General features: G+C 35.2%; 1 protein-coding gene across 1 annotated transcript; it reads right to left on the bottom strand.

Moving 5' to 3' along the window:
- Positions 1 to 280: 280 nt before the first annotated feature.
- LOC113701274 (uncharacterized) lies at positions 281 to 18,398 on the bottom strand. The gene is made up of 15 exons (XM_027221843.2): positions 18,256 to 18,398; positions 17,900 to 18,124; positions 14,350 to 14,895; positions 11,956 to 13,140; positions 11,519 to 11,846; positions 10,725 to 10,980; positions 10,419 to 10,635; positions 9,728 to 10,077; positions 9,096 to 9,632; positions 6,729 to 7,929; positions 6,081 to 6,434; positions 5,691 to 5,928; positions 1,774 to 4,517; positions 1,491 to 1,633; positions 281 to 822 (listed from the first exon to the last, which is right to left on the bottom strand). The coding sequence occupies exons 2-15, from the start codon at positions 18,017 to 18,019 to the stop codon at positions 507 to 509; spliced, it is 8,535 nt and encodes a 2,844-aa protein (XP_027077644.2). The 5' UTR covers positions 18,020 to 18,124; positions 18,256 to 18,398; the 3' UTR covers positions 281 to 506.
- Positions 18,399 to 23,840: the final 5,442 nt, after the last annotated feature.

Genomic DNA, 23,840 nt, shown 5'->3' with positions numbered 1-23,840 from the left:
TTGAAAACTTAAAGGAGCCAGGTGAAATTATCAAAAACCTCAGGGAGGTTTCTAAAATCATTCCTAACCAATATGTAGCCTGTGTTTCGAAAAATAACGCCAGGACTTGGCTGTAGAAGTTGCATACCGAAAATCAAATTATTGGTCCATACCAGGGCTTGGGAGTTGGTCATAATTTCAAATGCCTTGGTCCTTTAACCGATGCGAACCAAATGCACCAATTACTTGGCGCGATATCCAACTACCCCATCAGTGCTTTCCCTAATGAGATTCAAGTGTATGTATCCCATGATCTTGCTTTTTGCTATCACACCATTTCGAATTTACATAGTTTCGGTTTAAAACTGCTGCAACTGTTTACAACTCAACCTAATAATATTTCAGATACAGAACAATCACATTACATTTGAGGACAGCTACCAGATTAAAATCCATAGACCTGTTTAAAACTACTAGCAAGCACCAAGAAAAGAAGCCCCTAAGATGTATACTCAGCTTATCATTGTTTATTTTCTTTTACCTCTGCTCTTTCTGCTCTTGTTTCTATTCTTTCCCTTTCCCTGGTTGCGTTCATTTTGCTTACACTGATCATTGCCTTGGGAACCAGAAGCAGCAGGAGTGGAAGGAAAATCATTTTGATTGCCAAGAATTGCCTCTTTACGGTCAACTGCTTCCGCAACTTGAGCATCAGAGCCTTGCTGAGTACCAGCTTTGAAAGGGACGATTAACTGGCTTAGGAAAGTCTCCAGCTTAGGCCTTCTTGACTGCAAACGCTTCAGAAGAATTCCCATTCTCGCCATGTTTTTGGCAGATAAGAAATGACTGTGAGATGAAAACCAAAATCTAAATTTCAGCAATTCCATAAGTAATGTAGCACAGAAGCAGCACAAAATCCAAGGTTTAAATTGAAAGATTTCAAGTAAATAATAATTGAAACACTTTTGAGTAACTATAGCTTGTGGTAGTGAAAAAGATTAAAACTGTTATATGTATGAACTGAAAAAAAAATCTGATCTCTAATCCAAGATTCCACACAAATCCCACGAATGAAGGAAACAATGGAATGTAGGAAACAATCAAGACCAAAGTAGGCGACAAAATTAAGCATATATTGTATTCAAAAGAAAGGCTTGACTAATGACATAAAACCCAGTAAGTAAAGTTGTAGGAGTTAAAATAGCAAACCGGTTTCACTGCAGAAGCGATAGCATTGCACACTGAACAAAATTGGGCTGCATTTTGCTCGAAATACTTAATGTCCCAGAATACAACATTTGCACCTTAACAAAACATCTTCCTATAAATTCCTGAATTTGATTTGAATAGAGAACTAGTATTGGCAACTCATTAGGTACATCTCATCTGCAGCAGCTCCACTATTTAGCTAGAATGGTTTTATACATTTAGCTTTCTAAAGAAAGTTCGTATTTGCAACAACAAAAATTCTAATAAAAATGTCCCTCATTCTCATCCAATTATCAGTAAGTTACCTTGCATGAAAGAGAGACGATAGTTCCTTGAGTTCCCAAAGCATGCTGCGTGCTTCACCAAAAATAATGTCATTTTCACTAAGATGAGAATTCTGAGCACTCAGTCCAGCAGCTAAGGTGTTTATGCTTTCCTGCAGGTCCACCTAAAAAGCACACACACACACACAAAATTATGAAATAAAACATTAAAGCTATCTGTTACTGCTTCGAGTTTATGCTACATTGGTAATACCAGAAAGTTTCATGAAGATGGTGAAGATACAAAGTGGCCAATTAGCATTACCTTCATGTTGACAAACTCAGAAGAACCACTTGTTGAATTGCAATTTTGTTTTTTCTCTGTTGATAATACTACATCAAATATTTCTTGAAAAAGGTCCCAGTTCACCTCCAGGTTAATCGCATTTCCATTTCTGGAGCTCATGTTCAGATCTGAAGCTGGCAAGCAATTCTCATCACACAGTCCTTTGCAAAAATTAGGTGTATTTGCTTCAACAAAACTACTCTGTTCTCGGCAATTATTGGCTCTTGGGAAGAATATTCCCATGATGTTGTCCTTATGAGGTGTTGTTCCAATGTCAACAAGAATAGCATCTGGACAGACAAATTTATGGATGTTTCCTTTTAAAATCACAATCACAACAGGGTTCACAATCCTTCTGAAAGCTCCAGCAGTTGCATTTAGAAGGTTGACAAAATTATGCTTTCTTCCTCGCCTAAGTGCTTCAGTAAATTGTCTTGGGAGCTGCGAATTAATATGAGACTGACCCAGCAGACGAAAGAGAACATCAAAATATTTTCCAGAGTTCAAGCACACCAAGCACATAATGACCACCAGTCTTAACATCAGCAAGGAATAGTACTGATTAAAATCGATATTGGATTTAACAATCCATTCCGCTGTCTCCTGAGTATTGCAGAGGAAGCTTTCAACCATCATAACAACAAAATCATATACATTTTCTGGAGATGACCCCATGTCAGATACTGCACTGGCACTTGGATACGTGCCTGCTTGGAGATGCATGAGCACTTCCAGGAAGGCGCTCTTTGTCGTGAAAAAGAAATCCTTAGAATGACATACCAAAATAAGAAGGCGTTCAACAAGGTATAAGAAACAATTAGGTGATACATAGTCATCAGCCCTCCTCCAATTGACAAGATAAGTATCTTTCAAAGCATGATGGAAGTTTTCAGTCAGCGAAAACTTCATTGGATCTTGAACTGGAATTTTTGATGCAGGATCCTGTGGGATTCCTGAATCCAAGCTACCATGGACAAGATCATTCGATAAATGCCTTTGAACTTTATCTATTTGTGTACACATCCCAGAATCTTCTGAAGAGGATTCAGCCAAAGATCCGGAAAACTTGTTCCCTCTAAGAATCTCAATGAATGCTTTCCAGGAAAAAAAAATTTCAAATCTTTCTGCAATTTTCTTGTACAGTTCACCTGATGGTTTTCCACATCCAAGACAAATCATCACCACCCTTCCAATTTGGCCATATGTAAGATCACCCCTCATGCTGATATTCTCCACAATTATGTTGTCAAGTAGAGTCCGGGAGAGCTCAGTTTTCCTTAGCAAGACCAAGTTTTCCTCCATTGATTTATTAGAGTCTAATGGGAACACATATTCAAAGTATTTGTTTGATAGCCGCAGAAAACTCTTCAGCTTCCTCGTAAGGCTATCAGGACACTTGAATGACTGAATCAAAAATTTTGACACCTGATAGATATGAACAAGGCATATGCTTTGACAAAATAGAGACAAGGACTTTGCTACCGACAATTCATAAAGTTCTTCGAGAATTTCCAGCACTTTCTGACCAACAGAAATTAGTTCTGCACGCCAGTGACTCTTAGCAGCAGTTGCAAATTGTCGAACATCAATAGAGATCAAATTCTTGCCACGGCTCATGGAATTATAACCAATCTTTTTCATCCATTCAGCACCTGGGTTCAGCACCACATATGTTGCATTCAAATTCTTAAACTGCCTCCTCACGCCGAAATAGTTCAAACAAAACTCACCTAAGCCCATGTATTTACTGAAATTTTGATTCTCCATACATTCAAGATATTGAAAGATATTCAAGATGTTCTCTTTCCACAGATTCCAAAAATACATGAGCGTACCAATGGACAACTGATTGAGTGAAATCCTGTTTTCAGAATGCTTTTTCACATCAATAGGTAATACATCTTCCCATCCATACTGCAAGGTTTTAGAATGGAAATGACAATCCAGAATCCTTCGGATTGATAACATCTCAACTCTAGGACTTTTAAATTGCTGTGAGTAACTCAGACACTGGTGCAACTCATACAAGTTAATATGCTCATGGGCCAAAACTTGAACCTCAGTGCAAACAAGTTCATAAAACTGATCTGATTCTTTCTTTGCAAATGACATGGCTCTCTTCAGAAGTACTTCTTTTTCTGCAAATGGCTTCAAGGGCCAACCTCCACTTCCAGCAGCCCATAGAGAGTTGGAAAGCACAAAAGAAAGGATGAGGGAGGATGCTTCCTTGATAACACCTGCCTTTCCCAGCAGATCTGCCTCAAGTAGAAGATCTCCTTTCAACTTAGCGATATCTGCAGCCTCCTGGAAGTTTCCTGCTTCTTCTTCCAACAACAGAAGCTCATCAAAACAGTCTACAGATTTCAGGAAGCTGCGTCTGAGATCCATAGAAGGGAAAGCTCTAACATATTTCATCATGGATTTATTGTCCTTGAGTTTATAATAAGTCAAAGCACAACTCTCCAGAAAGTCTTGCTCAACTCTGCCAATTTCTTCACCTATTGTAGTCCTGCCATTATGACATGAAGAACTGTATTTCCAGTGCTCAATATACTGCAAGCCTAGGTCAAATAGTTTTCCTTCGGTGCACACAGACAAACACTCTGAGAAATAGTTTCCCCTGGCATATACCGTTGCCGCAAGTTCATAACACTTGGCCTTAGTAAAACAGTCACCTGCTTTTCTTAGCTCAGATTCCCCACATTTGTCCAAAAAAATTCTTCCTGCAGCAAGATACTATACATCAAACTTCAAAATGCTTTTTGAGTGAAATACTTACACACCTAAATAGCAATCTGACAACCTAGATGAACAGTCATAGAAAAAAGACCAGTTTAACAGCTTTAAAACCAAAACCCATCTCCTTCTCCATGAAGCATTTAACTTGTTATTTCTCATAACCATTACTTAATTTTCACTTCAACTTAAGTGATTACAGGCAATTGACATTCACTAATTCAGAGAATATCAAATATGATAAGATGTGGAAAGCCAGAAAGGCTTAAGCAGGTCATGCAGAATCATAAGAAATATTCTTCATTTGCTAGTCTTAGCAAGTTGTTTGATATGTTTGAATTCATAATTTGCTGGAGTAGCTTTTTCGAATCTGTTTGATATGTTTTGATTGATAAGCTGCTGAAGTAGGTTTTATGATCTGTTTTACATAGCCTCGTAAGGGTCTCGTGGTCTTTGGCAATTTAGGCATCATCAGGTACAGCAGACACAGAAATAGTAGATTGTGTAATGTAGCAACAACATTGAGATCATTGTCATCTAAGTCGTGTTCAACTCTCTTGGACTCACATAAACCTTAGAAGCTATTATCCTAAAAGCTCTCATGACATCTCTTCCTCAGTCTACCAACTTTGTGGCTTTTTGCTGGATTTCCAATATTTTTCTGCACCAGCAGGTGTCTCAGCTTAGTGATGGAAGAAATGGAGCAGCAGGAGAGCATCTTTTCCAAATGAAAACCAGGAATCAGTGGAAAACATATACATGCATCTTTGACCCTTGAAAAGTGTGTGCCCAAATTCCACGATATAATTGCTGGTACTGTTAGTCTGTTCATGCATCATGCATAAGTTCCCCCCCCCCCAACAACCATTCACACATTGAAGTAGAACAGAAAAAAAGGACTACCCAAGGCTAAGGAGCCTAAAGATTGGCAGATAAGAAATTTCAGCATACAAGAGAACTGATCGCTTTTTAATATTCAACAAAAATAAAGCCTTTTCACCACAAACTGCAAGCCTTCGACGATATGGTCTACCTAGAACAGCTCTATATCAGAGTTTTCTTGATATGTGCTGGGTGGAAATGGAATAAAGAAGTACATGTATTTAAATAATCATCCTGATTACAGCAAAAACGCCTTATGGGATAATTGAATAGCGTACCTGCTCTCTCATAGTCTCCCAAATCACAGAAGCATTCTGCGGCAGAATTTGCCAAACCAATGGAGTCAAATATTTCAGCAGCTTCTCGAAGGATTGTGCAAGCCTCTTTGGGATTCGAAATGCGCAATTGGTCTGCAGTTTCCCTCAGGCCAGCTGCCTTGGCCCTTTTCTCCCAATTTGTGTCTCCTGCTTTTTCAAAGCACATGGATGCCACCTGATACTTTTTCTCCCAATAGAGCTGCATGAGCAATTAAATGTCAATCTCGTGGGAACTACAAACTGCAATGAGAGGGTTAACAGATCCAAAAAGATGACAACATCAACAACAAGAAGTCAAAGCACAAATTAAATCAATGTTGTGGTAGAAGATATGGTGAAGGAAAGTCCAACCTTTATACCCCTTGATCTCCACTCAGCAGGACTGCTTGCCATTTGCATTGCTTGCGCAAACGAATCATCCACCTTCTTTGCTTGTACAAGGCACAACTTTTTCCAGAAGTCAAACATGGGCTTGGAAAACTCCTCTTTGTTTTCACAAATCCACAACCTCTGCCTTGTTCTAGTAATGGCAACATACAATTGTTTCAATTCAGAACACAAGATGCTATGTCTAGCATGATTGAAACTAGGAAAGCTCCTTGGCAAACAAGAATCAAGCAAATCTTTAGTATTCATGAATTCGTAGACAACTCTCCATTGATTTCTCAGAGGTGATGAACCAAAAAAGTTATACAACAGTACATCCTGCAATTGTGAAAAATCCAAGTCAAGAAACAGAAATCAAATTGCGAAAATGAATGAGGAAAAGCATCAGCCAGGAATTAAATGAGACAGTAAGACTGAAAGGAGCCTGAAGGGGAGGGGAGGTGTGGGTGGCACACAAATATTTATCCCCATGCCTTTCAAATTATAAATGAAAAAAACTGAAACTTCTGGCCCCTCCATTCCACTATTAGTACCTTTCAAATACTTTTGAGTACCCACTTGGAGAAAGAATTAAGAAGTAAATGAACAAAATATGAATCAAATTAGAATCACCTGAAACTCAAGGCCCTTGCATTCCACTATGGTAAGCACAAGAGCATGATTTCCAACATGATTAGAAACTTCTTCCCGTGCAGAATCATCACGCACAAGTATGACCTGTTCAGCACCAAAGCCTACTATTTTACCAGCAGTACTTGCATTGTTTCCAAAAATAGTTACAATAGCATTCTCCTCACTGCCAGGTTCAAGTAGAACAGGAGCTTCACCATATATAAGACTAGTCTCGGGCTTCAAAATGTCAACAGATTGAGCGAAAAAATGGCAAAGAAGATCAATGACACACTGTGCTAATCTAAGAACACCAGCATGAGTACGGAAGTTCTGGTACAAATTGAAAATTTCTGATAAATGTCCTTTCTCTTTCCTTTCAGGATTCCTTTCATGCATTGATTCCATGACAAATTCATTATAGAACAGAGATCGTATGTCTTCAAACCTAAAATCAATACCCCTTGCAATAGTCTGTGCTGTATCACCAGAAAACACAAAACCTTCATCAATGTTTGTGCAAATATATTTGAAAAGAGAAATCTGTCTCATGGTAAGATCTTGAACCTCATCAACATAAACAAAATCCATTTTATCTCCTCCCAGACTTCTATTCTTTAGTCTAACATGAAGGTTGATTACAAAGTCGGACAAATCAAATTCACGACGTTCCACTTTCATCTTCTCATAATCCTGGAAAATATCATAGATCATCTCTCTCTTCTGAGCACTCAAAGTTGATGCCCTACTTTCAGACATTGAAACATATTCCTGCCGGCTCAATTTACCATCAGAAGCTTCCCCCGCTAGCAAGCCTCCTTTTATATGAGAAATTATCTCAGTAAATGCTCTGGAAGGGTCAAGATTCTTTGTCAGCTGTGAGTTGAAATGTGGCCAGTAAAAGAAACAAAATCTGTCATAGTTCACCTCCTTGATGCGTAAAAAATTCTTTAGAGCAACAGATCTTAAATTTCGATTAGTATCATTCGAATATTCCCTTATCTCAGGAAATCTGTCAAAATATGAATCAGGCATTGTTCCATCAAGCATCATTAAGAACTTGTGAAACGTAATCACAAGAGGGTACTTTGCTGCAGGAATGCCAACAAATGAATCCGGTATGCCTTTAAAATGCTCTGCTCCATCCACATCTTCCATCTCAAGCAAACTCGTATCTGATGAGAAATTTCCACCATAGGCGAAGCTGCGCACAACACATTCAAAGTCAGAAGATTAGTGGGGTCCAAATATGCGTCCATACAGGTGGAGAGGTTAATCACTTTAAAACAACACCATTATGGTTAAAATCGTTCCTAATCATTTTCTCCAATGTCCAAATTGCGGCAAAAAATATAGATGGCCAAGTAGTATCATACAAATGGGCAGGATAACTAATAAACATTATTCATCAGATGCAGGTCACCATATTTATCTCCATCAGAAAACAGAGTTCTACGGCAATATTGCCAACCACGGCACTATTGCAGGGAAAAAAAGAGGATGGATAGTACCAGCAGTATTATTGACTTTTTTTGTTCTGGAAAATACCTATTTTCAGCTGTATTAAACATTTAAAGTTAATGAAGCATCTGAAAGATACTGTAGACAAATAATTGAATTGTTCAGAGGCTTGGGGTGCTTCAAATAGCATGTTGATCACATACTCAATCAGTATATCCTCAGTAGTAACTAATAACAGAGTTCAAGAATGAAGTAGAAACAGTTAAATCTAATATTTCCATAAAGAAAAAAGAGTACATTAATTGTTGTCATCTCTTTAATCCATGAAGCAGAGGACAAATAGATTTTAATAAATAATATTCCAAAGAGAAGTTTCAGATCATAATTACATTTTTTTCTAACAGAAACTTAGTAAATTGTAGCAGAATCCATTGTTTAAGCTGAAACTTTATCCTGAGATTATAACAGTAAAGAAAGCATTGTCCAAATACATGTGTAATTGTCGCTTATGTAAAATAAGCAAGTATAATCAGGAAAGATCTGTCGTGTCTCTCAAATTTTCAAACTAAATTGAAAGATTACAGTAACATTGCTGTCGCAATTTGCAAATCTGGTTGAAGGATGACATTTTGTGTAGGGGCAATCCCCAAAATAAGTTGCAGAGAATGACGAAATTCATTCCCTTACTCTAGACGTCAACTTGGCATCCAATACCAATATCAAAAACGCATTCCTGAGAAAGGAGTACAATTGATTCATCATTCTACCCATCTTTAAAACTCGAGTAAATTGGCTTTGTTTACCACAATTACTAGAGCTCTAAAACCATCAATAACAGGGGGAACAGGCCCAATCAGAGATCACACTAAAACGTATCAGAGAAATGTGTAGTTAATTCAATGTATGTACCTTTTCAGCTGGGAAACATGATGCTTGACAGCATAACATAGTCTTGGGCTGACTGTTACAAAAAGTTGGTGTAAACAAGCTCTCCCTGTTTCTTCTGTCAGGTGATCAACCTTGGTTCTCATTGGAACGCTGGATGATGTACTGTACTTGGCTGCTGCACATCCTTGTGAAGCTAAATGGTAGATTTGTTCCTTTTGGAATAACTTCATGGTCAAGACAGTAGTTTTCCCTGTACCTGAGCGACCAAGTATGAAGGTGCTTCTGCAGAATTGAATTATTTCCAACTCCTCATCTGTAACTTCAAATGGCAGATCCAGCTCTCCACCATCTCGTCCCGAAAGCAAATGATTCACAACCCCTGTTGATAAGGAGTAAAACTTCATCAACAACAAGCTTTCACTGACTCTGGAATTTTCCACATAACATCTTCGATCCAATGTACTATCACTTGAATCACTATCAATGCTACTGTCGTTTAGATTCTTGTATCGGGTAATACTGGAAGAGGTAGGCCAACTTTTTGGAACTTCTAATTTCCTGAACAAAATTAGTAAGTTGAAATCAAATTCAGTTACATTAATGCCTTACTTAACCAAAATGCAAAAACTTTTAGTATACAAGAATACATTTACCCCTCTAGACATTTTTCTTTGCACCGACTGATGAAATCATCGGTATACATGTTAAAAATGCCATCAAGACGTTGTAGTAACTTGGATATCTCCTCCAGAGACAGTATATCCCAAACTTTTAAAACTTGTATGTAGTTGGATTCCTTAGTGATGTCAACTGAGCAAACAACAAACAACCCTTCAACCTTAAACTGCTTCACTATCTGTGAAGAACTTTCCCCAACTGAGTCCACCTTTTTCTTGGGTCGCCATCCACCAGCAAGCTTAAGTAACAGGTTTATAACTGACTTCTTCATGTAAGTGGACTTCAGTTTACCAAATGATTTCCGAAAGCTATCACTGAACGTTACCTGTTATGATTCAATGGAAAAGTAACATTTTGAAGCATGAGGTAAAGTTTCATGAAACACAAAAGATTTGAATGCATCATAATTGCAAAAGAAATGTCAAGGATAAAACAAGACAAAAATCTGAAGCAGTGCTTAAATGATCAAAGTAGCATCTTAATGACAACTTTTTTGCCTCATAAAAATGTAAAGCAAGATCCAAAGCCAAATTCAGGCATTTAACACTATCATATCAATCATAAACGACGGACTTGCCTAGATGGACACTTGTGTCAGTCTTCAGAAATTTGCCATAAGAAAGAATTAACCTTACAGCAGTGAAAAAACCAACAGATTAATATTACCTTCCATCTCTGCCGGTTGAAAAGTAAGCTGTCCCCATTGAGCAAATCCTCTAGTTGATCAAGCTCTTTCTTCACATCCAGAATAGTTTTCGAAATATCACTGTCTTCGTCAGCAGTAAAGAAACATCCACGTTCCTGAGCATCACAAATTAGTTCGCTCCAAATAGAATTGCTATTTGTCAGTGTTCTTGAATTTCCCAAGATCCAAAGAGAGTGCCTATGAAGAAACAAAAATGTCAAGAATCCTACTGTTCACAAACGAAGAGCACACATGAATACAAGGCAAATATTCATCTGGTGTCATACCGAGCTCTAGTCAATGCAACGTTGCTTCTCAGAGGACTACATAGGAAACCAATGGACCCACCAAAATTGGATCTTACAGTTGATATTATAACAATATCCTCCTCTCCACCCTGAAATCCATCGACAGACTTCACCTTCACTACAAACTTCTCGACTTTTTCATACTTCCGACAAAGTTTGTCTTGAAGCACTGCAACTTGAGCAGCATAGGGTGATATCACCCCGATGCTAAGGAAGGCATTGGAACACTTCCAGGCTGTCCAAAAAAAGATTAATCATAAACATGATAAAAAGGTTGTATCAATACTTACAATGGCCTAAAACAACAGCCTTGTTACCCTCTATAGGGCAGAAGCAAATTCCAGGATACCTCTTAAATGTAAAGCACATCTACAAGAATTCGAGAAATATAAATATGACAATTCTATTCTGTTCTGATGCTTCAAATCTTCTTTCTGTAAACTGTTTGTGTTTCATTTACTTACAAAGAAAACCATATGCAGATTCATAATTTATTTTAGCTGGCCCTTTTTACCTAGTTCCCTTCCTTCTGGACTTCGTTGTCTTTGTTCATTTTGAGAGTGGGGATGCAAAGCATTTTTAGGACATTATTCCTTCAGGATTATATTAAATCCAAACATACATATTTATCACAATAAATAAAAGAGACAACTGCTTCCTGTGATTTCTCCACAATAGCCCAAGGTCAAACCTGAAATACTGAAACTGCATTCCTCTTATATTGTGATCATAATATTGATTTCATCTGCAACAATGCAAAAGCTTTAACATACCTCTAAATAACCTCTGCACTATATTTACCACCACTGCTGCCTCAACCATATTTCTTAAGCTATGTCCATCCTCATCCTGCTCTTCTTTCCCACCAAGCACATTTATGAATGAATAGGGACCAAACATTCTCTCCGGAAGATAGTATTTTTCGTAACTTTTAGTCCTGACATTAGGTGCATCCAAGATCTTATTCTGATAGAATTTTGAATTTGGGAACACACTAATAGATGGATGCATTCTATACTGCATATTAAGCAGGTACTTAGAATGACCCAGAAAACTCAGTCTTTCAAATAAGCTTCTTCCAAAACCAGCTTCATCAGAAACCTGGCTTAGATATAAAGGCACATTATTAAAGAAAAAGACATCAGATGCCATTTTTGTGTGACATATTTAACTTGTCAATCATGAAATAATTTAATAGTAATACACATACCTTGCTTTTAACTGTGGCTGGCAACTGACACTCATCACCAACAAGAATAGTGTGCCTTAGATCTGGAAGTTGAAGTGGTATTAGTGATTCACACTCCTTTAACTGGGATGCCTCATCAATGACCAACACGTTGAAAGGCTCTATATCTGTCAAGTGCAACCGATATGAGCTAGAAGCAGTGCAAAATATCAAGGAAGCCATTTTGAAACAGAAATCCTTTATTGAATTATCATTCACCACAAGGGGAAGGCCCAGTTTTCCAAGCGATGACAGAAGAGCTTTTAAGACAGAACAGCACTGGCTTCTAATACACATCAGGCATGATGTATGTGTGCATTCTTTAGAACAGTCATCCTTCGTTATATCAGAAGAATAAAGCTCCTCTAGTTGATCAGAATTCACATCATCTTGAAACAGCACCTTCTCCATATTTTCAAGAAGGCAAATCAGATTAACCATGTTTTGGAAATTTTGATCAAGAATAAAACTTCTTGGTACATGAGTACAGAATGTAATCACACATCTTCTCAAGGGTGCCAGAAGAACTTCAAACCGTGCTCTAGCAAACTCTAAAAGTGATTGCAGCTTGGTTTCCAAAACTTCATCTTCATTCCTCTTTTCTTTCATCTTGGATAACTCATTTTCAACATAGATACGGTAGTGCGAAACACAACTTTCAAGAAAATCAATCATAGAAAGCATACAATGCCTCCAACCAGTCAGAGGCGATAAGCACTCCACAAGTCTCTTCACACGATAGTTGAAATAGATCTCCTCAATATCTGAGCAAACTTCAAGGCGATCCTTATTTCCAAATAACAAAATATCACCCAATGGGCAGAGTACATCACCTGTTGCAGATTCAGCATCAAATGACTCTTTCGCCAGCTTTATTACTCGATATGCCACTTCTGTTACTGCTACATTAGTAGGGGCACAAGACAGAGTCCGATAATTCATTCTTAAGAGGGCAAAGAGCAAAACACTTATGGTCCTTGTTTTCCCTGTTCCAGGTGGACCCCAAATGAGTTCAACATAAGACTTGTGTTCACATTTCATCCTATGCAGAGAAGCCATGATTGCTTCAGTTTGAGATTCATTCAGCTGTGATAATAGGCCTGATCCAAGATTTTCACATATTTTGGAATCGTGATTGATGGAACAGATATCACAATTCTCCTCAACCTGTTATTAACAATGACAGATATCAGCAGTAGAAATAAATAAATATGTTCCCAGACAGCAATGTTACGCGATTCTTGAAAGAGAAAGCTTTCAGCTTAACTTGAAATTCATGCACCATTTGTAAATCTGCATTTCATAGACATCCATTCTATAAAAGTACAAGCCTATGGTGGGTTTTCATAACCTTTGTTGTCCTGTGATCTAAAAAGGCAGAAGTTGAAAAAGATCAATCCTTTTTAACTTTTGGAATTCAAGCAAACCAAACTTGTTAAGTAGTTTGAGAGCAAATAAAAACAGAACATGACAAGGACAAGGAATCTGAACCTTGTATACTCAACAACAGAGGAACAAGCAAACAACTGATTGAGATATGTGATGGCTGCTTGAAAAATAAAGAGGCACATTATACCATTTTAACAAAATAACAACAACAAAACAAAGGTTTTTCATATCTGAAAATCCCTTTAGATCCTAAGGCTCAATTACTGACTACATAGTTGGATTTCACTCTAGAGTACACAGTACCAATTTAGCATGACCTAGTAAATGAAAAAGAAGAAAACAAAGAAATGTATCAACCTGTCATCAGAGTTGCTTTCAAATCTTCAAACCATCTTTAATCAAATTTTATCTTTTACCTCTTTCATTCTACGTTTGGTCTGCGAATACTTAGTTTATTTTACAAGAATAAAACAACGGTTAAAAAGTAACAATCCAGGTAGTCAGCTAAGAAACTGCAGCATGGCCTTCAAGATTAAACAAAATAATTGAGGTTCCAATGATATTTCAAGCAAGAAACAGATCAAAATTTTCTAAACAGTGTAAAGTGATGTTATATTGGACACAGACTTTATGGTAGATGTAGTGTAACTTTCAATTGACTCAAAAACCTCCTGGTTTTTCTCCTAAGTGGGGGAAGAGGACGATTCAGTCAAACTTTCTAATAATATCCAGTAGTATTTAAAAAAATTCAATAAATGCTAGAGACTCGGGAAATGCAAACACTGCCACATGGAAAACCACAATTGCTATGTAGGCTCGTCTAGCTTAGGCAATGCGCAATTCAAACTAGAAGAAAAACAAATTGTTCGATTGAAGGATAGTCCAGGCATTCATTTCACAAAGGAGAAACCTGTAAAAACTCAACTTTCCAAGTACATAAACATAATACTGTCAAGTACCACCAACTGCTATTGTTTCTGTACTTACCATGGCACTAATGGAGAGAACTTTCTCAATAAAGTTTCGATTCTTAAGCATGTGTAGGGCATTCCATATCCTTTTGTTTGTGGCTATATTGATCAAGGAAACTACATAAAGTGACTTCTGTTCCCCACTATTGATTTCAATATCTTTTGATGCCTTGACCTTAAATTTAGTTGATGATCTATCATCATCAATTTCATCCCCTTCGATGCCAGTTACCGATGCAAAAGTCCATGACCATTTCATCCGTTGGAGGTCAGAAGTGGTTTCAGGCTTTGAATTAGAGATAACAAGAATATCACCAGGCAACGTTTTGTAAAGCTTCCTGCCACGTTCAATTAGCCTATTTCTCCAACAATCAACTTCAACATCAAACAATAATGATCCATAGGGCTTCCCTTCATCAATAGTTACTACTTCAGCAAAAGGTGCCCGATGTATAATTTCCATGACTGAGGCAAGTTGTGCTCGTGTTTCTTCCAATAAAGGAAATATGTAAGAACTGAAATAATGGTCCAGTGATTGGAATGATTCAGGAATCATCTCAACCTAGACAGTATAGATAAAGGAGTTCAATGGTAAGTATAAGAAACTGTAGTAAAATTCAGTTAAAAGTCCAAAATGTGCGAGAAAACTCAAGAGTCAAATGTAAATAAAACTAGATTGCAGCAAACAATGACAAGCACAGCACATCAAGGAAAACATTCATCAGAAGCTCAACCAAAAGTGCCAGCTGCTTATCCAATTCTTATAGAAAATAGGTTAGAGGTAATTGGTTTACAGCTTCGGTAAAAGACAGGACTAAGTACACAAGCATCAAGGTTGAAAAGATTTGCCTTCTTGAAGAATACGATAAGGAAGCTGCAAAGCACCATGCCTGATCAGTTTAATATAAGAGATCTAGGAATAAAATACATTTTTTAGCACCAAGCTCAGCACTGATATATAGAGGCTGAAGCTTTGGCTTTGTTTGATGGTCTTAAGCATTTCTCAAAATCAAAATCAATGTGATATTGCTAACACCTCTACTGGCTCCCCTCCTTGGAATATTGAGCAACTCATAGTAAGGATTATGGAGCACGACAGCAAAACCTTTTTCACCTTCAAACATCTCTCTCAAGAAACAAACTCAGCTAGCAGACAGCTGAGTAAATTTTTGGATTTTATGTTAGATGATTTTCGTCTTATACTTTTCTAACTCTGCCAAATAAAATTGAAGGCATAGTTCAACCACGTAGATTTCAACATCCTAATCTTCAGCCACAGATAAGGCCATATATCTCCTCATGGTACGCTTTCTATCTCTTCCTGAATAGCAACCTTTTAAATGCACAGTACAATACATAAATCATATTATCAATCATCAGTATATTAGTGATAACATAAGTTCTAATCAAAAGATATCCTATTTACCCTTAGATTTACATGAAATCAATGCTGATCACTGCCATTTTAATGATCTTAAATTTAAAAACATTCATTTTATCTTCTTTGATAAGTCTGTCATTAACAGATTTGAATTCTATGTAAAACAAGCATACTAAGACCTATCATCATCAAGTTTGATTAATTTGAAGAACAAGCTCGATTTGACATTTCCAAATTGCTTGAGAAGATACTTAGAAAAAGGACCTTAAGGCAATAATTACAGTCTTCAACAGGTATTGTTTTTATATACGTCAAGACATTCAGGGTAAATCAACATGTTTCTGACGATTTATCATGCTTGATATGCTTTAATTATATGATGAGTTATCATATAATCGTCCTGGCATAATTAATATAGCATTGAAGTATATCTGAAAGGCATTCACACACTCAAAAAACAAAAATTTGAAAGTAAAACTACACTCTTCTGCGTCCGGTCAACTATTGAATGTTGGAAAACAAGGCCATAGTTGATAGCTTGAATTTAGGCATCCAAACAGTTACATTTAAATGATATTATGCTCTCTCGAGTTTCAGCAATTTCCTCCTCTTTAATTGATCAAAAAGCTCACCCTTCACATCTTTTTTTTTTCCCTTATAGCTGAAAATCAACGCCAATATCAGTCCCACAAGCATAATACATCAAACTTGACAAGTATATAAATGCATATTTGTCGTTTGTGTCTCGTCCGGACGTAAAATAGACAGAGTAACCCAGCCTAAATGAGGGTAAGACAACTTCCGCGAAGACCACCTAGCCTTACTTCTCCTCCCTCCCACCCGACAGGACATAACAAGAGTCAAAATTCCTGCAGTATATTATTTTTCTTTTACCAGTAACGAGAGTGAGGGCTGTAATAATTGAAGTAAAGATGATGCCATTAATTTCTTTATTTCGTTTGTATTAGAATAAAAACGCCAGCTTTAATATTTTCAAAAGTAACAATGAATAATTGAATACCATATTCTACATTGACAATACATCAAAAAAATTGGAGACAATTTCAGTCCCCATCAGTATGTGCTTATATTAATGATGCAGAGGCTTATGAAAAGCACATATTTGGGCTTAAATAATCTGAACCCAGCTATATATAATAACAGATGATGTTAGAAATAATGCCATCATAATTTTTAAAAAAAATACTCCTACTTGAATGTACATCTTTTTCAATAAAAAAAGCAGTATTATTAAACCTGACCCGACAGTTCAATCGGTCAATCCAATGAACCAGCAACTGAATCGGACCGAATCTTTTATTGGACCATTCAAGCAATTAAACCGTTGACTTGTCAACGGATTGGCGATTCAATAAATCCGATGAACTAGCCGATTTTTCAATGAACCATATGTTGTTATAGGAAAACTTTTGTGCAAATGCTTCAACGAAGGTTCAAACATGGGACCTTCTACATAGAAGTAGAGAGCAATCATTGCTGGACCAACAATTCGTTTGTTAGTTAGTAGTTTTGTTCTTTTTATATTATATATAATATTTTTATTCTTTTTTTATTTCTCCAAAACAAAATTTATTTCGAATCTTTTAATAACATTTTATTATTCTCCGAACTCTATCAGTTATGAAATAGACTTAAAACATAACATTTTACACAATTCATTTTAAAGGTAAATATCATTCTTAATAAATTTTTGCACTTAAAATTCATAAATAAACTAGATAATTACACTTAAATAAAATTTTATACTTAAAATTTGGTGAATTACTAATTAAATTTAGGTTATTAATTCTTTAATTCTTATAAGAATTAATTATTATATAATAAATTAGACTAACTGAACATTTATTATGATATAATTTATTATAATTTCAATCATATAAAAAACTATGAAACATAATATTTAAATATATTTAGTGATTCATCGATTGAACCACTGGCCCACTGACTGAACCAGAAACTCCTTGACTCACTTCTTTCGCCGGTCCTCCTTGGCCAGGTTTAATAACCATAAAGAAAAGAGAAAAGCATGTATTGATTCAAAAAAAAAAAAAAAATCTCTTGTAGAATAAATTTAATTCAACTCCCGAGGAGAAAAAAGGTGATGAAGCATGGAAGATGGATTTTATCTAGCAAAAATAAAAAAAAATAAAATAAAATACAAAACCTGATATTTGTAGAGATTGTCATCAAAAATGTCATCCAGAGACCATGAGCAAACCAAATCACTGAAGTCATCTTTGAGTCTGGCTCTGTCCCTTGTTGAAAAATCCGCGCCTTCCATCATTTAAACCTTCCAACAGTCCCCACGAGAAATGAGATTCTCAACAGAGCAAAACTCCCATATGAGATCTTTTCCGAAGTTTTTCTTTATAGTTCTAAACAATATAATCTGCGTGCATGAACCATCATCAGCCTGCTGTATGCTTTTTTGTGCTTGTGTGTGAGAATGAAACACATATGAAGATGTGGGTTTTCTTTGTTATGAAGGAAACTGATCAAAAAACGAGAAATTAAACCAACCTTTTAGGGGAATCTATTGTAGTTCAAAAGCACTTTAGTAAAAGATAATCGTAATCATCAACTCCTTTCTTGCATCACATTTTTCAATACCATTTAACTCAAAGAAAAACTTGTTAAGTTTTCCTTACACTGTGTACAAAAAAAGGGAAAGTGCAGAGGCCAAGCTTAGTGTTACTCGTAAAGATTAAGAGAGAAACCTTAAACAGAACATCATAGTACCAAAAAGCAAAGGAAAAAGGGCGGAAGATGCCAACAAACTCTTAAAGTAACCCTGAAAGTGGGGTCAATAAAAGACAAAGGATGAAGTCGGTCTCTTCATTTTCCAGCTTGACTCGAAGTCTACTCCTTTGTGCCCGCTTTGATTAGCCTTGAAGTTTTCGAGATTATTTATGATGTGTTTAGACACTAGATTAATACTTTTTTAATATGATCCGCATATGTGTATATATATATATATATATATTAAATAAAAAATAGTTATAAAATGTATTAATGATATAAATTAATCAACTTCGGACAAGAGTCACGGAGGTGCAACCCCTTCCCAGTGATTTTGATCATTTTCAACAGCGCGTGATTTTAATTACACACAAAATAATTTTATTTACATAACGTGTAATTTTACAAACCCTATACATGATGTTAAAATCGATGCACAATTTGTGATTTGAACCGTATAAAATTTTTTGATCAAATCATGGTCATTAACTATTCAGGACGATCATTCTGCCCTTGTCCATCAACTTCAGAATGGAAAATAACAAAGTAATCATGAAGTGGGATCAACAGAAGACAAAAAGATGAAGTCGGTCTCCTCATTTTCCAGCTTGACTCGAAGTCTACTCCTCTGTGCCTGCTCTGATTAGTCTTCAAATTTTTGAGATTATTTATAACGTGTTTAGATACTACATTAATATTTTTTTAATGTGATATATATATATGTATGTATGTATGTAATAAAAATATATTTATAAATATATTAACGATATAAATAAATTAACTTCAAAGTCGAACAAAAAAAATAACAACGTGCATGCCAAAAGCGATATTACTTCTGAATTAGGAGTGGTTACTCCTAAATTAGGAGCAAATATTATGGACTAGCGTTTGTTGAAACAGAAAGTGAATGGTCGGGTCACCTCAAACTCAAATAGGAGGCCTACGGTATACCAGGTAGCTTGGAAATTGAACGTCTCACCCCCAAAGAGTGAAGACTTCCTCGGGAAGTTTTCACTTTGTACTATGGATGACAGTAGCCACAGGCTACATTGGGCAGTTCATGTCGTGAGATTTAATGGAATTGAAAGTCTTACCCTAGAGAGGAAGTTTTCACTTTGTACTATGGATGATAGTAGCCGTAGGCTAGATTGGGCATTTCAAGTCCTTAGATTTAATAATCATCTATTGTTGGGCTAATGGTAAGAGAGAAATTCTTTAAAGTTCTCCTGTGCATCAGGTCAGAAATTTAAACCATTCCTATTAAATCAATAAGAAACTTCTTCTAGTACCCTTATTTAATCTGATGGTTTACCTTCCAATCCTGTACAACCCTTTTGGGCTTTCCTTTTCTCACAGTGTAGATTAATGCAAAAGTACCCACCAACCCCTCAAACAAACTCTTTTGAACTCCTCCTTCGTCATAGTGTACAATAGTGTAAGAGTGGAATAAATTATTGTTGTTGGAGGAAAAAATAGTTGTAGGATTTAATCCTTTGTCAGTTTACATTGTGCGTGTAACATTAATAATATTTTAAAAATAGTCATATGAGGAGAATTATGTACATTTATTCCAACTCCACCATTTTTTGATGTCCTATTTTGAATTTTCTATCAATTTGATTTAACAAAAGAGTGTGTTTTGATTGTTAGCTGCCACTAAAAAATGTTTGAAATATTTTACTGATACATTTTCTAACTGTCTGTTTATCTCACACATATCAACTCACTACCGTATATCTTTTTGCAAAAATTCTAAAAAATAACAATCCAAACGAGATCTAAATTATTTATGAAATGGCTTAAAAAGTTTGAGGGGTATTAAGTGCAACAATAATTGTTGGAATAGGAATTTTTTTCTAATTTTAATTTTTTGGCATAAATCATTGTTAGAATGACAAAGATATCTAATATAAGGTTGTTGCAGTATAACTAAAATAGTGAAGGAGAGAGATGGTTAAATACAAAAGTAATTGTTAATTGACATATTTTATGGATTTCAATTTATTATCTTCAAATTTTTTTTACATAAAGAGTAGTTAGAATAACAAGGATAATTGAATATAAAGTTGACATAGGAGGTTTAAAAGTAGGAGTTGGGATGTTTAACTAAAGTAATAGTTTTTAGAACAGCCAATTCTTATGGATTTCAAATTTTTTTTGCCCATTTTTTTGGCATAAGGAATTGTTAGAATAGCGAAGGTAAATTAACATGAGTTTGGCCAAAAACGACAAGAAGTAGGGAGAAACTGGGTGTTTAGCAATTTCCTCTTTTTTAGCTTGATTGAGGAGGAAATTAATTGTTAGAATACCGATTTTTATGGAATTTGGTTTTATCTCTTCCATCGCTTTTTTTTTTTTTCAAAAATAGTTACTATTAGAATAGCCAGGATTTTGGCATTTTCTCTTGCAAATTTTTTGCCCTAAATAAAAGTTAGAATATTAAGAGCGACTTAATATAAAATTGACATAGGACAACTATGAAATTTGGAGTTGAATAGCCATTATTTACAACCATGAAATTTGGAGTTGAATAGCCATTATTTTATTTTTCTAAATAATTATTAGAATAGTAAAGATAATTTTGTACATAGTTGGCCTAGGAGGAGTAAATAAGTGGCATGGTTTACGTCCAAAAATTTTTCTTAAATAGCCATTTTATTTTCGCAATTTCGATTTTCTCTTCCTTTTTTATGGCCTAAAAAATTGTTAAAGTAGTGAATAATTTTGTCATTTATATGCTATGATGGTTAACGGTGGTCCTATCTCATTAGTAAGGAAGCTAATATTTCTAAAACTTCAAAGGTGCTTATATCAATAGATTCTTTAATAGTTCATTCCAAACTTCTAGTTTGGCCTTTATCAGGCAAGGCTGTCAGCTAAGAAGAACCGTCTTCCCTTCCTCTACAAATAGTTCATTTCGTTCCAACTCCTCACAATAGGTTTATGAAATTATCCCTTTGAAAACTTTATAAATGAGGCATGAATTTATATTCAGAATTAAAATAATTAATAATTTATTGCTAAATGACAAAATTTTTCTCGTAATGATGTGCAACTTATTGAATAATAAATGTGAACCAAAATGAACAACAATGCACATTATTGTGAATATAGGTGTGCATCTGAACGTGCACATTTAGATTGATGTATATGCAAATATATAGTTGAATTACATTGATATGTATGTTTAATATGTTTGGATAACAAATTTTTTCAAAAAAAAAAAAATTTCGCTTGCATCATAAACACATTTTTCAATCCACCTTTTTACATTTTCAACCACATTTTTATCTCACATACATCACATTACAAAAAGTGTTACAGTAATTATTCCAAATAATTATCTGGAATAATAAACTCTATCCAAACAAAGACAATTTTTCTTAAAAAATTTTGAATAGTAACCCATACCCCATCTACAAATTTCTACTAAGCTTATGAATTTTGAACCTTCGTTTACTATTCTTCCAAAATTTCTCAAAGTTATTTGGGAAAAATTTTCATTTATTGTGACAATTTTAGTAATGTAATATATAGGACTTAAAAAAAAAAGAGATTGGAAAACTAAAAGTGTAGTGGGAAAAAGGTTAGAGAATCTCCAAACAAAAAAAAAAGATTTCCAAATATGGAAAGCTTGTATTTAGATAAAACTTTTTTTATTGTATCATAAATATGTTTGTACATTACCTTTTTATCTCACATGTATACCATCACATAAAATATTATTATATTACTACAAAAGATTTTTTTCAACTAATTCTCTATCCAAACACTATTAGGAGTATGTTTGGATTGAAGACTATTTTGAAAACACTAAATTATTTATTGTATTTTTTTGTGATGTGTTGCACATGAGATATAAAGATGGTTTGAAAAATAAGAAAAAATATTTTAAAAAAATATTTTCAAAGAATTTTGAGAAAATATTTCTTCAAACAAATTGAATGAATATGGTTGAATAGAAGGGTTTGTTTGGATTGAAAATTATTTAGATTTTTTTTAACAAGTTAGACAGGCTAGGATTCCCTGCCTAACTTGTCCAAATTGAGTTGAGACTTTTAAAGCAACTATTTAAATTTTTTTCATAAGCAGATCTACTAAATAAAATAGTTATTCATTGCTATATTTGTACAACCAATTTTTCATGCTCTAGAGTTTTTATATTTTTTGAACGAAAATTGATAAAAAAGAACTAAGAAATACTATTTTATAAAATTTAATATACTAATTATAAGACAAATATTGAAATTAAATAGATTAAAAATAGTTATTTCATAACAGTTTAATAATTAGTTTTAATCAAGTCTTATCCCATGATCTATTATGCTTACTCTAATTAACAGTGATAAGTCAACCTATAAGCAACGGAGATATATTAGGAAGAAAATGCAGCTAATATTTGATTCTTTCATGATTAAAAAAGAACTTTAAAAGTCAAACTAATAGATAATGAATTTATTATTTCCTCAAATTATTAATAACTACAAAAAAAAATTTGGAAGAATTTTCACAACCTCGTGATGCCCCCCGAGTCTCCTGGGTTCCCGAGTGACAAACCGTCTACATTAAGTTTCACATACGGAAGAGGGGGCAGGTTCACGACAGGATCATAACTTGCCGTTATTCGGGTATTTCAAAAAAGGAACCAGTCCCTGTCTCAAAAGAACCTCATCGTCTATGCCCGTATACCAGAACGGGAAGGCTTGTCCAATTAAGTGCAACTCAGAAACTACCTAGTTAAAACTACCTGCTCTAGTGACAACAACATCCACGAAGCAAGCTTTGTTCCGAGCCTTCCATAGTTCCCAGCAGATTATGACCAGCAATAGCTGGGATAATGCAGCAAATAAGGAATTATCCAAAGAGTGTACCCACTAACTCTGCAGTTTAAGGAGGATATCATCAACCGCAGTAGGCACGAAATTAAGTTTCATCTCAAACGACCTCCACACTGAGGATGGAACGTCGTAATTGAGGAAGACATGATTCAAAGATTCCTCATTCTGGCAGAAAAAATACTTTGAGGGAAGGTTGAAACCAAATTGCTGCAAAATATCCGGAAGTGGCAGTAAAGAGTTCAGCAATTTCCACATGAAAATTGAAATTTTTGGCATCTATGTATATGAATCTTTTGAATGCTAAGGGAAAAAAAAATTATCTACGTGAGTATTTACGTGGCATACTTTATCCAAATTTTAGTAATAGTAATAAATGACCAAGTCAATAATAGGAATAGAGCATGTGATTGAAGAGCTCTGTTTGGATTGGTCATTTTATGGAAAACAAGTTTTTTATATATAATATTACAGTAATACACAAACAAAAACAATTTCGAAAACACCAAAAACAACTTCAAAAATACCAAA

This window comes from Coffea arabica, chromosome 7e, assembly GCF_036785885.1.
Source record: "Coffea arabica cultivar ET-39 chromosome 7e, Coffea Arabica ET-39 HiFi, whole genome shotgun sequence".
NCBI classification, from domain to species: Eukaryota; Viridiplantae; Streptophyta; class Magnoliopsida; order Gentianales; family Rubiaceae; genus Coffea; species Coffea arabica.
Note: the sequence above shows the minus strand (reverse complement) of the source record. Positions and strands in the feature narration are given on the sequence as shown.